General features: G+C 35.7%; 1 protein-coding gene across 3 annotated transcripts in view; it reads left to right on the plus strand.

The window, feature by feature from the left end:
- Nucleotides 1-15,891, plus strand: part of RNF180 (ring finger protein 180) — a 71,226-nt gene that overhangs the window by 9,384 nt on the left and 45,951 nt on the right. For all 3 annotated transcript variants that reach the window (XM_061342674.1, XM_061342675.1, XM_061342676.1), the window contains exons 3-4: nucleotides 42-137; nucleotides 3,661-4,587. In XM_061342674.1, coding sequence (XP_061198658.1) covers nucleotides 42-137; nucleotides 3,661-4,587 — 1,023 coding nt within the window. The remainder of the gene's footprint in view (nucleotides 1-41; nucleotides 138-3,660; nucleotides 4,588-15,891) is intronic.

The raw sequence follows: 15,891 nt of genomic DNA on the forward strand, positions 1-15,891 counted from the left end.
TGAATATCAGTACAATAATTCTTTCCTTTTTTTTTTAACAGGCATCTCAACCTTCATCTGCTGCTCAGGAGCCTTGCAATGTATGGCATGTGAACTTAGAAGCAATTCCAGAGTGGGTAAAATGTGTCATTGAAAAGGTAAATAATTTTTTACTTGCCTCTTTATAATCCCCAATGTGAAATAAGTAGAGAAATAAATTTCAAGGACACTTTTCTTCCAAGGTCCACATGTTTTATAGAGACCCTCTAACTGAGGGGGCTCTTGGTAACTTCTGTCATTACCTTTTAGAGAGGCTTTTTTTTGATCTTACATGTTGGTTGTTTTTTTTTACGTAGGCACAAAATCTACAAGTGATAAATTCTGTTCCTGCCTATTTGTAAATGAATGTATTTCAGTTTGTCCAAGCAACTGTTGCAGGCACCTTTGCAACAGTTCCAGTGCTTAAAATTATATTATGATCTAGGCTTTGGGTTTTGGTTTGTCTTGGTCATCGTATCTTGCAGTACTGGCACATATGTTGACAGTGGTAGTAAGAAGTGTGTTTCTCCATAAAACTCACTGGCGGTTTGTTAAGATTGCTGTTGCTGGAATATGATGTGAAGTCTTTTATATTTAATGTGTTATTTTGTAACATCAATAGAAAGCAAATTCAAAGGTCTGATGACAAGCCAGTGTCACTGCTTTTGAGTTTTAACTCCCCATTTGAAATGTCAAACCATCCCACAGCTTTCCTGTTGTACTGTTGCCTGAATTAAGTATTTTCTTTGGTTTAAGTCTACAAGTTAATGTTGTTGAATAGCTATTATTAATAAGCAGAAGCAGTGCTTTTCCTTTGCCCTACAGTTTTTCTCTGATGAATCTTTGATTTTTGAGAGAAATGATACCTGCATTCTGCTTAAACTTCAGTGTCTAAGTATTACTGTATTGCAAGTAACTTCAATCTAAGCAAGTGTACCCTGAAAATGTGAAAAAAAAAAAACATGATTGTAAACCTAAGCATTCAAAAGTCAGGAAAGTTTGTTTTGTCTTTCCTTATTGTATTGCTCTCTGTTTTATTTTGTTAAACATTAATTAATTTTACAATTACTCATCCCTTCAATAGTGCATGACAGAATAGTGTATCTGTTTCACAAACATTAATCTTGGTGGTGTGCGTGAAAATTAGTAGTGATGAAGTATTTCCTCACTTTACAGAACTGCCTAATCTTGAATGCCTGATCATAGGTTTTTACAGTACTTTGCATGTTATTTCAGTAATACTGGATTCAATATTGATAGTAATACTATTCTTTTCACCTTCAGCTGTAAATGGCCAGCCTTCTGCTTTTGAAAGCTTAGAGGGTCAGGTTGGAGACCTGGGAAATACAGAACATGTAGACTGGTCAGGAAAGGCTTAATTGCTCAAGATTGCAGAGGAGCTGCGCTCCACTGGTGGCAGAGGCAGAGAATGCAATTCTCTGTGAAGATCTTAAATATCTTAGTGTTCATTTTGTGCTTTAATATCCTGGGAACTTGCCTTATTCAATTCTGACTTCTCTGGAAGAGTCCTGTGGGTTTATGGACAAATGTGTGGGGTTTTTAAACAATTCCGACTTATCCCCAGATCTCCTGGGCTCTGAATAATTTTCTGATCATGTGTTATTTTCTCTCTTATGACTCCTGAATCAAAGGCTAATCATTTTACATAAGCACATAGTCTATTTGCAGGCTGTAAAAACCCACTGTTTCCCAGCCAGTTCTTTTTTGCCATCTGTCCCTGTTCTTAACCAGTCTCATTTGGTTTCATGCACACATTAGTATAGATGAACTTCAATAATCACAAATATTTGGGTAGTGATGCTAGTTACCTTTATTTGCTTACATTTTCTTTTTCCCATCACTCTTCACTTGTATGAGCTTCTCTGGCTAGCCTGTCTCAGTTTTTCTTCTTTATGCAATCCATCAATAAATCTGTGTACCCTCATCTCTTTTTCATATCTTGCTGATTTTCCCCCTACCACCTCCTCCAGTAGTAGGCTGTTACTTCTTTTACTGAGTCAATGCTTTATCAGTCCATTGCCAAACTCATGCTAAATCAGTCCTGAACTCCCTTGTACTGCACCTCATCTCCCAGTTTCTCTGCACATACGACCTAGAGATGTCCTTTTTCTTCCTACCATCTATTGAGTTCCCAGTTTTGCCAGGCTTCTACTTTTCTTCCCAAACCTTCATGAATCACTCTTCCTCTCCATTTGGAGACCCAGGTTTCTGTTCCATAATGCCTGAGTGCCAGAAAGATACATTAGTAGCACTAGAGAGGACTTTCTCTGAATTTTAGTGCCTAGCCCATGACACCTGTATATGGAGTGTAGGAGACTTACAGTAAATCTCTGAACCATCTTAATTCTTCTTTGGAAATGTCATATGCATAGATTGGTCAGCCTTCTAAACTGAGAGTGATTGTGCATGTTCAAGGAATTTTGAGGGATTTGAAAGCCTTTGGACATATGTCAACTGAGGTATTTTTTTGTCTAGGTTAAAAACATACCAAGATTTAAACAGAATCTCGTAAGTGCAGTGAAAGGCACATCTGTGAAGCTTTGTGACATTTTGCAGTATGAACCCACAAGGCAGGAGTAGGTTTCTCAAAGAAGTGTTTTCAGAACTTTTACTAGCATTGCATATGAAAAATAACCTTTTTTCTGCACAAGTTTGGGGTTTTTTTTTCTGAACTGCAAAATTGATTTTACTGAAACTTTCTGAAGCTTTCAATCAGACAAACATCAGTCATAGAATCATCTTCTCAAACTACCTTGAAAGACATCTGCAACTGAAAGCAATGCTTTAACTAGAAATGTGGAGCTTCTGTATTCATGGCTCAGCCCCACTTTAGGCACACTATTGAGTAATATGTGACTGGAGTTGATAATGTTGTTTCTTATGCAGGATTTGATCCTACAGACACTTGCATAACTTCGTCAATAAAGTTTCAGCTGAGAGATGAATATATTTACTAAAAATAGTAATGCGTGCTAATATGTAGGAGTTTTAGATCTTTGATACATATTTTCTTTTGAAAAGTGCCTTTAAGATTGAAATAAAATTCATAGAATAAAATAATGAAAATAACTGACTCCTTATAGTGTATTAATGATTTGGTGTAGTATTTGTACACAGATTATATTGTAATAATACATACATCAAAATGCAAATGCCATTTCAAGCTTTTGTAAACAAAGCAAAAAGCTGTATTCTTTTTGTAAGAAAACTCCTTCCACTGTACTTAGTATGCAAGAAATGTATCAGCATTCAGAGCTGAGAAACTGTGCTTGCCAATTCCAGATTAACATGGTAAATTGATTTTACTGCTTTAAAGGAGCTGTTTTCATTAGAATTGCAGCATTTTTGTATCTATGGACAATTTTAAAACATATTTCAAAACCCCTACATTTTGAAATGTGTGTTCTAGAGTTTTTAGAGTAAGTTGTCACTGCAGCAAGCAGAGTTTTGACCAAAACATTATTTATGGTGGATTTGCTTTCTGCTGTGAAGTCTCATTTGTTATGTTTGAAAACCAAAGAGTAAACCCTTTATTAATGGAGCAAAGTAACTCTGGTAGTGATTTCTTAATTATTTGTTTGCCATGAATGTTTCTGATATATTTTTCTTTCTTACGAATAGGCACAATGGACAATTGGAAAACTGCACTGCCCATTCTGTGAAGCGCGCTTAGGGGGCTTTAACTTTGTTTGCAACAAAAAATGTTCATGTGGACAGTTAGTAAATATACACTTCTGCAAAAGTCGGACTGACTATCAGCCAGCTTTCTCCATTAAATTTGCAAAATCACCAGGGAAGCACTTACCTCTCCTCAAAATTCATTCTGGCTTTAGCAAGGATTCCCGCCATGAACTGGTAACTGCAACTTTGGAAATCAAAAATCAAGGGCTTTTGTGCATGGCCAGGAATAATAAGAGTACTGGCAGATTAACAGAAGCGCTTTGTCTAGAAGTGAGAGCTCCTAGTTTTGAGAGAAGAAGTAAAGCATTTCCTTTAAATCAAAAAAGAAGTATTTCTACTTTGTATCCTATGAATGATGCATGCACCGTAAAATCTTTTCACAGAAGATCACATAGCTTGGATTTAAGTATCAGAGAGAGACTTGTTTTGTCACCTCCATTATATGAAACAATTTACCACAGCCAAAACAAAAATCCACCTGTTTACACACAAAGCGGCTTGCAGTTAGAGTCCAATAGGGAAGATGTTCATCCTTTGAAGGACCTGTCTAGTTCCAGTGCTGACAAATTACAAAAAAGGTTTCAAGTTACTTCCTTTACCACATTACTACATAAAGAAACAGAAAATGAGTGTGATTTTGAAGCTCCTGGACAATCTTCTGGAAATGCCATTGCTGATGGGTCACCTTTTGTGATGAATCTTTCTTCACCTACAAGTGCTATGGAGGAGGAACAGTACATCTCACCTGTTGATTTCCTGCAGCCTACAAGTATCTCCTTCAGCCAAAGGCTGAGTAAGAGAGAAAGAAACAAGTTGAAAAGCTTGAGAAGAAAACAAAGAAGGAGAGAACGGTGGCTACAGAAGCAAGTAGGTGTTTAAAAGTAATTATGATACTTTTTTTGTAAACTTATCCTTGCATTTGTAATATTTTTTTTATGCTGTCCCTTAATACAGCTTAACATGTATAATGTATAATAGCTATGTCCTACAGACAAGGATTCATTTAATCTTCCTAGATGTAGTTTTTCCAATTCAAACCAGTATGGGTTTTTTCTGAGTAAAATCAAAGCTTGGTGGGTAGATATAACTAGTTTCTATTGGCCTTCTTATTGGTTTGTAATGTAATAATAAATTTGAAGTGGAAAATAATAGGTTAAAGTTTATTCAGTGTTTAATCCGCTTGCAGTCCTTTTTCTTCAGCGTTCTCACAACCCTCCTGTAAAACTGTTTTGTTACAGCAGTACTTAAAATAGAAAGCTGATCTGTGCTACTGTGTAACCATGATTTCCAGCATACTTCCCACATAGTCTTAAACAATCAGGTAGTAAAGAAAATAAAGTATAAACCTCTCAGTGGGTGGAGTGAAAGAGTTTTGATAAATGACAATGCGAAGATTTAATTTAAGGGCTCTTTTGAGAAGTACTTCAGTGCAGCAGAACCCTAATGTGAGGTGAATCTCTTCTAAGCTCTCTCTGTTAAAGGCACTGTACATCTCATTTTCATGTTTAAATAAAACTTTTTGGGAGGCAGTCCAAGAGAACAGGCTTGTTCAGACTCTGCAATTTCTTTGTAAATGCATAGGCTGTGACTGTAAGTTCATTTTGTAATGTGGTAACTTTTATCTGTCAGACGTTTTTTCTGTCTTGCAATAAGCCAAAACGTGCCCATAAATGTTGTATTCTGGCAGAATGCACTCTGTTGCTGAGCTGAAGTATATAAACCTTGCATTTGAAGTAGGAGCAATAAGCCTCTGATCTCCAGTTGTCTCCAGAGGCCTACCCTGATGCAGTGTCTGTGGTGAAGAGTGAGACTGAGCTAGCCTGCTAACAGCAGAGGGACCCAAGCTTCCGCTTTCTGTTCCACAAGGAAAAGCTCTTAATGCCTGAGCTGGATACTTACGTTTTATGTGTGTGTGTGCACAACCGTTTGTGTTTATGGGGGTTTTTTAGATTTCTGGTATATTGCTAGGGTATGCTAATAACTACTTATACCTAAGAATTGCAAGTAGTAATAATGATTCTTGTTACTGTTGCCATAGCCAAGAAGATGAAGCATTTATGTTATAAATTCCTTTTTGTATATATCTTGTTCTATGTTTGTATTGTTTGCTGATACCTGGAGCTTATAATAATTTTGTGAAAGTTCTTTCTTGCTTCTGTTCCAAGGTTATATTGATTACTATTCCAAGAAAATATTTATAAACAGCCTATAATTATAGAAATACTGTATGCGTCTTTCTTGTATAATCTGTGAGTATTGGAAACTATTATAATTTTTCTAGAAGCCCACAGAGAACCTGAATTGTGACAATTTATGAGGCTTGCTGTCCCACAGCTAAGACAATGACCTTTTTATGGAGGCAGGTTGCAGTAGTGTGCAGTTAGGTGCATGCCAGAATTCCAGTGTGGATTCTTATTACATAGACAGAGTGAAGAGCAGACCAAGTTGCAGTTACATAAGATAACTTATGGCAGATAAAAATCAATGTTCAACAATGTATGAACAGCAATACAAGAATACTTTCATATTTATGAGGTTTACTATGTATTATGACAAGGACCACATCAAATGCACAAGGAGAGAGTTTGAGGTAAGACTATGTAAGAGAAGAATATATTTTTATGAATTTTGTAGGATTTTGTGCCCCAGGTCTATAGTTCTTTACTTCTACAAATTGTTACTGACTCAGGGTCAAGAATCTGAGTAAGTTTTATATTCCTAATTGGTTTTCATGGTACTAAAATCTCTTGAATACATATAAACTGAGGTAAATTGAATGCTGCTTGCATGGAGATATAAGTAGAGTGCAGGGTTTGGTTCTCCAATTTTTTATTTCCTTTTTTTTTTTTTTCTTAGGAAAAAACGAATTCCTAACAACTGGGAGAATTAAAGCTCTCCATTTTTTTTTTTTAATTTTTTTTTTAGGAACTATTTCATCATGCCTTGTAGTGGACAATCTAGGAATGTTTCTCATCCATGACCCCCCTTTAAATTTTACAGTATCCAGTTTCTAAGCATTTATTTTTCCTCATGTCCATATTTGAAGAAAATAATGCTATCTGAAAAGAATTTTTTTTCTTTAAATGTCTTCAAGTATTTTAAGTAAAATTAGAGGCAGTTGCTAGCTTTCATAAGAATTTATGGTTTTTTAATTTGATGAATAATGAGTTATTTTAGTAGGAAACAGCAAAACTAAAGTAGCAAATTACTGAAATAAATTATCATGTATAGTATGCAAAGTACTGAAGAGATGTTGTATGGTAAGCGCATTTCAGAATTAAATGAAAGATAGCATCCACTGTTACAGCTGAAGAAGTTGGCAGTCTCTTGGCATATGAACATCTTTTGCATATCCAAAGTACAAACTTACACCAACATGTTAAATAAAAGTTTTCTGGTTCTGATCTAACATCCTTATGGCTGGAAAGCTGTAACAACTTTTTTTTTTTTTTAAAGCCAGCTATTGCTAAGATTTTATTTGCACAGTGCTTTTTTTTGATATCATGTGCTTCCCTCGTGCTTTTTATCAGCACCTGAATTAAAACAGTTACACATCAGAAGTGAAAGGTTTCTTTTATAGATGACTTAGCTAAAAACATGCTTCACGTTTAATAGAATTTAGAATTATGGGGATGGAATGTATGAAGGTTTTTTCAATTTCCTTAGAAGCATATATCATCTTTTTGTGAAGATGCTAGAAATTTGTCACTTCACGTTATTAGTAATTCACAGTCCATTTTCTAACTAAAACCATTTCACCTTTCATTTGAGCGTTAGATTTGATGTGTTGTTTCTAGACAGTGGAGAGTGGAGCATGAACAAGAAAATGGACATAGTGAACATGAAGAAAAGAAACATTCTAGTTGAGTAGTGATCTCACACTTTTGAAAATGCCATTAAGGTTTCCTCACCATAGTCTTTTTAAAAGAAATCCAACAGTTTAATCCAAAAAGTTAATAAAATCTTTTGTTGAAATATTTTCATATTTTGTGCATCTCATTTTCTTCTATGTACAAACTGAAGAGAGCTTTCACTACTTCTACTAATCAATTTTGTATGGTTAGTAAAAGTGTGTAGAGTCAAATACTTGATGTTATGAACACTTAAAGAAAGAAATCATTTGATTCTTCTCTCAGCTTGTAATGGCATTATTTATTTCATTTATCTTTAGTTCAGTAGCTTTTAAAAGCTGTTTTAAATTTTGATTGTGATTTAGACTTTTTGCTGAAGTGCACTGCTAATATACTGTTTCAGAAGCAAATTGCAGATAGCTAGCAGCTTGAGAACTAAAATGTGATCCTAGCTAAGGGAGACTGAGAGGAGGCACTGGTGAAGAGAAGTGATTCTCTTATTTTTCCATAAATGCAAAACAGTTCAGTTAAAGGTTTGTTAAAAGCTCTAGAGAAATTGAAGGAATGTTTAACAAAAAATTGGGATAAGAAAAAACAATTCCATGGACTTTTTTTAAAAAGTAAGATTAGAAGATTCAAATAAATCTAGTTTAGAATATCTAAGCTTCCATTTGCAGATTTAAATTAGTATGTCTCAGGAACAGGAGAGCTAGAATTACAGTGCAACTCTGAAATGCGCTTTACTGGAAAAACAAAACTCCAACTGTATGCTTACTCCACTATTATTCTTGTCACGTTAGTTTTCATGCAAAGCAATCTCCACAGGTTAAGAAAATAAGTCCTAGAAAACAATTTAATTCATAAGAAATAGAGCAAAGAACATTCATTAAAATATGAAAAAGAGCTTGACTGCAGACATGGTGAAGGAAGAAAAACATTAAACAGTGAAAGAAACCATGCAATGTGGAATGTTACATCAGTGGGCTCCCTGAATTGGAAAGAACAGGTGATTTTGGAGCATTTTGACTGTTTTGCAGTCTGATATAGCAGAAGGTTTGTTGCTAAAAATAATTATGCATGTGATTAGAATGAAACATTACACCTAAAATTCTGGGGGGAAAAAAAAAGATAAAAACTGGATGCCAGTCATTCATATGGAAACAAACCTATGTTCTTTGGTTTGTGTGTTTTCTTGGTATTTTTTTACCCTTTTTGTTCATTTCAGCCACAATTTATGGTGTTTTATCTTTCAGTAACTACTAATATTTAGAAAACTTTAGGAAGGTAGGTAAAAAGTCTCAAATGTGCGAAATGCTTTAAATGAACTTTGCAAAAGTTAAAAAATACCAGTTGTAAAAAAAATGCTGTAGCAGCCAAGCCCCATGGTAGAAGACCTGCCACCATTGGCACATCCAGAAACAGTATGTCCACAGCTTATACTTTAAGTAGTACTCCCCTTGATGTGGGTCCAAAATCCAGACTGAACTGAGAATGTTAATTATATTACAGTAAAGAGGAATACTGATTTTGGTATACTAGCAAACTCAAATTTGGTTTTGTGCATTAGGAAAAACACTGAACAGAAATAGATTTTTTTCTTGATGATCCAATCTCTTCTATGGGGAACTACTAAACTGAAAAGCAGAACACCATTTTTGTAGTTACTGTGGCAATATGTTGTTGCCCTTTGCAGCACAGCACAGCAGACCAATCTGGTTTCTAATAGTAAACTGGTTTAGGAGGATTTAAATAATGCATCAGAATTACTACAAGATGAATCTTTCTGGATTGAAAACTTAATCTATGCAATATAACCGTATTTAGAACAGTATTAACCACTGCATGGTTGTCTGCCTTTTGCATTTCTTTTGTTCTAAAAGTATCCCAGCTCCCTTTGGCTTAATTGTAGATGTAGCATTGAATGTAGCAGTATACTGAAACTATTTTTATACTGGTGTGTGAGCAGTATGGAATTTTGGAGACATACACTGAAAAGTACAATATGCAACCCATCACAGTGGGGACAGAATGTGGTGAGGATGTCCTGGGATTAAATTGATCCACTAGTACTAAAATATAATCTCACTTCTTAATGGAGAGCCATAGTAGCAGGTGGTTGTTCAGCCAGAGTGCTGAGATGGGCTCTCAGCTTTGTCTGCATGTGCTCTAGATTGAACTTTTCTAAAACCTGTCTTGGGAAGCAGTGGAAAATCTTACTGAATTCTGGCTCTGCCAGTACATTATATGACTTCTGTTTCATTTTATCTGTACCACTATCTATACCACCTTCAGCTACAAAGATAGGTTTTTTTCTTGCTTCTAACACAGATTTTGTTCATCATTTTGAATCTCAACAAATCCAGTGATCTGGTTAGATGAGATTCATAGTATTTGTTTATCTAAGTTTCTCTACCTAATCTCTCTGTCCTCTTGGCAGCAGTTTGTCTCTTTTTGCCTTTCTGTGCACTATAGATGGTACCATATCAGGAGGCTTTGGACAAATATGATTGCTGTTTTGAAGTCTAATGTGCATTTTCTCATCATCTTACATTCAATTTCTTATTTGTGCTTTCAGGCAAGGTTTTTTCCTACTTGTCCTCCATCAGTGTTCTGTCATTTTTCAAATACGGGTGTGCATGTTTTGTGAAAATGGGCTTGCTGTATATTTGCATGTAGTATGCTTTTTATTATCATTTCTTGCAGGTAGAGTTCAATTACACATGTAATTCTTCATGAAAATCAGGCAGAAAGTGGGATGGATATTGAGCACAGTGGAAGAAAACAGTTCTTACATCTCAAAGTGGATACTGTAAAAAGATGTTTCTTAGTATTTTCATAGCAATTAGTATGAAATGTGCACTAAAATGGTACATTTTAGTGCCAGAGGTATTGACACATCTGCTGTAGGAACCCTCGACTAGTAAACTATGGCGTGAATGTAGCTCACGTTACCTTCTGCGCTACTTTGTGCCCCAGGTACTGGTTTGTAAGGGGTCCTTAGTATGTGGAGAAGGAAGAGAGCTGGCACAGAGCTAGCTGGAAGTTCACTGACAAACTGAATCTTGAGTTCAAGAGTGAGACCACTTAGCCTAAGAAAGGAGAGGAAATAAGGGTGTCTTTTCTTCAGCTGTCTCTTGTCATGCTCCTGTTCTGTTGGATAGGATTGCAGTTGGAGGTGGAAGAAGAAGAAAAGATAGTGGAGCTGGAGTGCAAATGCATGTACTTTCCCTGATTCTACTCTTCTTTGTTTTGAAGCTGGACTATAAAGGGGAGTGGGATGAAGCGGAACAGGCTCTCCAGAGGCATTAACTTCTTACATACACATAAGTGAAATCTAAGAAGTAGAAAATAGATACAAAGAGTAGTGACTCTCAATTCACACTTGTATTTGGATGTTTAAGAAAGAGGCCAGGAACATGTGAGGGTATGTTAAACTCAGAATGGAGAACATCTTTACTCACTTTGCTCTGTTTCTAAAAAAGAGGAAAGTTAAGACAGTAGTAAAAAGCAAATAGCGGCCATTTCAAGAACATCCTCTGTATATTCCTATGATCTTGAGAATTTCTCTAAGGAACCTCCTCTTTAGTGTACAGCAATAATGTTGAACTTTTTTGGTTTTATGATTTTTTTTTTCTTTAGTGTCAAATGTAGTCAAAAAACCACAGTGCTTTGTCAAAATTGTGTTTCAGCAAAAACCTCTGCTGAACGGCAAACTTATTAATGCAAACAGCTCACCTTTTCTGATTTAGAGCCTGCTAGTGCAAGATGCATCTGCTATGCGAAGAAGCTCGCTGGAGCTTGTGGAAGCTCACTAGCAGTTCAAGGTATCTGCTACTTTACAGGGTGGTCGTTGTGACAAGCTTGCTAATCAAGGTAGATTTTTGGCACAAGACAGCAAAAAGTATGATACTTGTACTATCCTGAATCATGTGCCCTTCCGCAGGGCCCCTGTTAGCGACTTTGTTTAGGCTGTCTGAAGAATGCTGGCCAGTCAGAATGGTGGACTAGAATGGTGGATTTGTGACTGAACTAGAACTTTTCAGGAATTATGCTTTTGCCAGGGAATATCAGCAGGGAAGGTTCTTGACTCACCACACCAGTGATACACTATTGCAACATGGTTTTATGAATGACTTTCTGGGCAGTTTCCACAACTGTTTGTTCACAAAATACCCTCGCAGTCAGAAACACATGGCAGTGCCAAAATACGCGAGTATCTAATTATCTTTTACTGTAAATGGTAGTGTGAGTAGGCAATGTGGGCAGTCGTTTCATGTTATAGCGGGTGAAAAGGAATCCACATACAATTCTCGCCACAAGTGTCTGCTTCTCTTGTCTCATCTGACTACACAGTGCTCCAATTCAGAGAATCAAAAAAAAAAAAAAAAAAAAGGCAAAAACTCTAATGATTCTTCTGACACATCAGCTCATGCTGGGTCAGCAGGTTGTTGCAGCCAGCATGAGAGTATAGTTGGAACTGTGCAGTTGGAGGTAAAGAAATGTTAGCTGACAGGTCAGCTGAGCTGTAACATGAAAGGACTTTATACTTAGTATTTTTGCTAATTATTAGTTTCATATTCTAACAATGCTCCTAGAAAATGTGCTGATGTTAGAGTTCTGTTTGTTTGCAGTCATACTGTTTCTTATCAGCAAATCATCTTCACTTGATGGATGTTTCTTGTGATGGCTATAACAGTGTAGTTATTGTCAGTGGAAATAAATGTGTGAGACATTATCTGAAACTGATTTGCTGTGAATGGAATTAAGTTGAGGGCTAGTACATAGTCACACTGTATTGATACCCTGACTCTGTAATGTGAATATAAAAACAATCTGTCTTTTAACTTCATGAATTTTTAAGATGGACTTATGTATCTGCTTTGGAAATTTTGTAGCCTTACATATTTAATATATTTAATAATCTATACTTAGATCATTGCTTATTCTAACCTAGCACATACAATGGTATCTTGCTTTGCATTATAGTCACGAAGTTTGTATTTTGGCTCTATGGCATTTTCATGCTGTTACACAAATTACCTCATTTAGGGTTGGTTTCTTTTTTGAGAAGGAATACTTTTTCAGCAGCAGACCAGTACCATGGAAAGAAGCATCTACTGATTCTTATTTAATTAAGCACTGTTCAGCTTCAGTAGCTATGTGATACTATTTATGCAAGGAAGTTTGTAAGCGATATTATTACAAATATATATTTGTTTAATTCTAAATGGGTAATGTGAGACATCTGTTCCAGCTGTATGTTCCACTTCTGAAATGAAAAGTATTTCACAGTGATCTTTACAGAGCACTTCTTAGGCACTAAGAAAAGCTTGCTCATCTAGTTTTTGACAGCCATTTTTCCACAAGGCACTCAGCATATTCTTGTGTTAAAAAAACAGGCATGGTATCATATAGCAAAACTTCAATGAAAACTATGTGGTGTTTTTAGTTTCCACCCAGTATTGCAAAAGCAAAGAATAGGAACATCCTATCCAGTAACTGTGCTGGATGAACTGTGTGCTGATAATACAGGATGACCAAAGTTTGAAGATACACCCTGAGGTTGAAGTTAGTCCTCAGCTGGTTCTAGGAAAGGCAGATTTTCACTCTCATGTTCAGCTCCTTACTTCTGTGCTAAATGTGGCCTGACTGGACATGGGTGGTTGGAAGGGACTTCAAAGACCATCTAGTTCCAAGCCCTCTGCCATGGGCAGGGACACCTTTCACTAGAACAGGTAGTTCAAAGCCCTGCCCAACCTGGCCTTGAACACTGAGAAGGAAAAATCCTTTTTTTTTCTGTCTTTACAGAACTTAGTAAACAGATATACACAGTGATGATGCTTAAGAGCATAGGAACTGTAAGAGTTACCCATAAAAACTGTTATGCCATTTATTTTAAATATTGCTAAATTCACACTTAACCATTTGGTTTATAAGCAACGTTTTTAGTGTGTAGTTTTTCTGTAGAAGTGATATGCAGCATTTTCAATGAAGGGTTTAGGAGATACATTATCCTAGCATCTTTATTTGTTTCAGAGAAGTTCGAAAGTGTTAGATGCTTTTCACCATAGGTAACTCAATAATCCCTGTCTCAAGGGCATGCAGTTTACTTTTGGTAATGAAATGTTTGGTAAGAACAGCCAACAAGAGAGATGAGTATCATCTGAACTGAAGAATTACACCATAGGTACTTCATCTGGAGCACTAGAAATTCTGGGGTATTTCAGGAGATGGAGTTTATAAAAAACCCAAGTAAAAAGGATTCTCCAACCATGTTGAAAAGGCACTTCAGTTGTTGCACATTAATCATTTTGGACCTCTCCTGGCCAGTGCTGAACTTGTGTCCAATAAGCCTGTCTTGGGGAGCAAGATGAATTTTGCAAGTGTTCTGAGTTTCTTTGCTGTCATCTCCATCATCACAGGACAGTAAGTGGAATGCACTAAGAGCTACATACAAGCTGATCCTGCAGTTTACACCATCAAGAAGGAGCATGATGCAGGACCATGAGCTTCTCCTGCATGAATCACCATGAATCCAGGCAGGGTCACTCAGGTGTCTTCACCATACACTCCTATTTCTGGATTTATCATGCAGAAGTATCTCTGATATGCTAAATATATTTCTTCACAATGGATGAAGTGACTAGGCTGCTCATTTATCTAACTGATGCTGAAAGCTTAGGATCAGCTTTAATGTGATTCTGGATCTGTCTAGGAGACCCGCTAGATATAAATTGCTGTGCAAAGAAGCAGTTGTCTTTGAACTGATGACAGTTAATCACAATGTGAAGAGACATCCCAGAAACAGGTAGTTGCTCGCACAGAATGCAAGATTAGTCTGTATCAGAATGTTAGCAGACAGTGGCCAGTGATTTTTCACAAGGTATTTCCAACATTACAGTGTTACAAAAGGTTAATTTTAATGAGCGAAGGTATGCTTGTTTTGCAGCGCATTTGGGGTGTTCTTGTTTTCTTACATGACCATCCTATTCAATTGTAAGATTTTTTTTAATATATGTATATAAATATATATGTGTATATGCAAATATATGCCTGGTGGAAAACAAAAGTCATCTCTTATTTGAAAGATAATAATCTTATGAAGTAATTTTTTCAGGTTAAAAGCTGCTGGATTGATAGGTATATTATGGAACAGTCTGAATTATTAATTTAATTTGGCAGGTTAAATAGTCTTTATTAGTTACAAAATATGATAGATGCTTATTACTGTGGTATCTGCATTTTAAAGATATTAGAGAATATTTAATGTTGAGTATGCATAAATCAGTGTGCTTGAAAACAGGGCATAATTTGAAACTAAAAATATATACTTGACAAAAATTCTGTGAAGAGTCTTTTGTAAAAATCAAAACTACTTAAAAGGCTGTAGTTCAGGTAATAGATTTCAAGTTTTAAAAGATGAGCTGTTTGCTGAATAACTGTTGCAGATTGCTTTGAAATAAGTTTTGTTTGAAGTTTTAAGTGGCAAATAACCTTTATCAAGGTGGGTAAAACAGATTCACACATTTTAGTAACTGTGTAGAAACAGTTTCTGTTACTAACATACATTTGGCTTGCTATGTTAAAATGGCTGTGCTCAAGCCTGGGAGAGCAGAGGTAATTGTTGTGTTCTCTGACAACTTTGCTTGATTTTTGACCAAAGTATCTTAAGAACTTATAAAAATCTTTCCAGTTTTTTTATTTAAATAAGTTAGATTATAGTTGTTTCAAGAATCATATTAACCTTTGGATTCCAGCTCTATTGCCAGGAACTACAGTAGATTACCATATGTAAATTATGTATATATATATATATAATTATAATGTGTACACATTTCATGAAATCAATAGTTGCATGTTTTTTCCATTATAAAGTTCAGGATCTTGACCTGTAATCTCATTCGGTACAAGGTAAGAGCTGAATGGTGGTGTGTGTTCTGTAAATGAGTGTAAGGAGAAAAATAAAATACCAGCATCTTATTTTTGTAGCATGTGTACCTCAAACTTCTGGAAGATTATGATTTTAAAAATATGGACCTAGAGAAGTGTATCATTCAGACATGCATCTCTTGTAAACACAGAAAATTAAATGTTCTTTTGTGAAAGATAAAAACAAAGTCATAAAGAAACCTTTTGCCTAAGGCAATGTCTGAGGTTCATACTTTTCAAAGAAAAGGACCCTAGCAGAGGTAGGAAAGGGTTTTTTTGTTTGGGGTGTTTTTTTGTTGTTGTTGTGGTTGGTTTTTTGTTTTTGTTTTTTTTTAATATACATTGGATTTGAGTTTTTAATTGTAGAACACATACTCGCTTAGAAAGTCAC

Source organism: Neopsephotus bourkii, unplaced genomic scaffold (assembly GCF_033783945.1).
Source record: "Neopsephotus bourkii isolate Nb327-2 ecotype Australia unplaced genomic scaffold, CSIRO-AGI_Nbou_v1 NB_1810, whole genome shotgun sequence".
Classification (NCBI taxonomy): Eukaryota; Metazoa; Chordata; class Aves; order Psittaciformes; family Psittacidae; genus Neopsephotus; species Neopsephotus bourkii.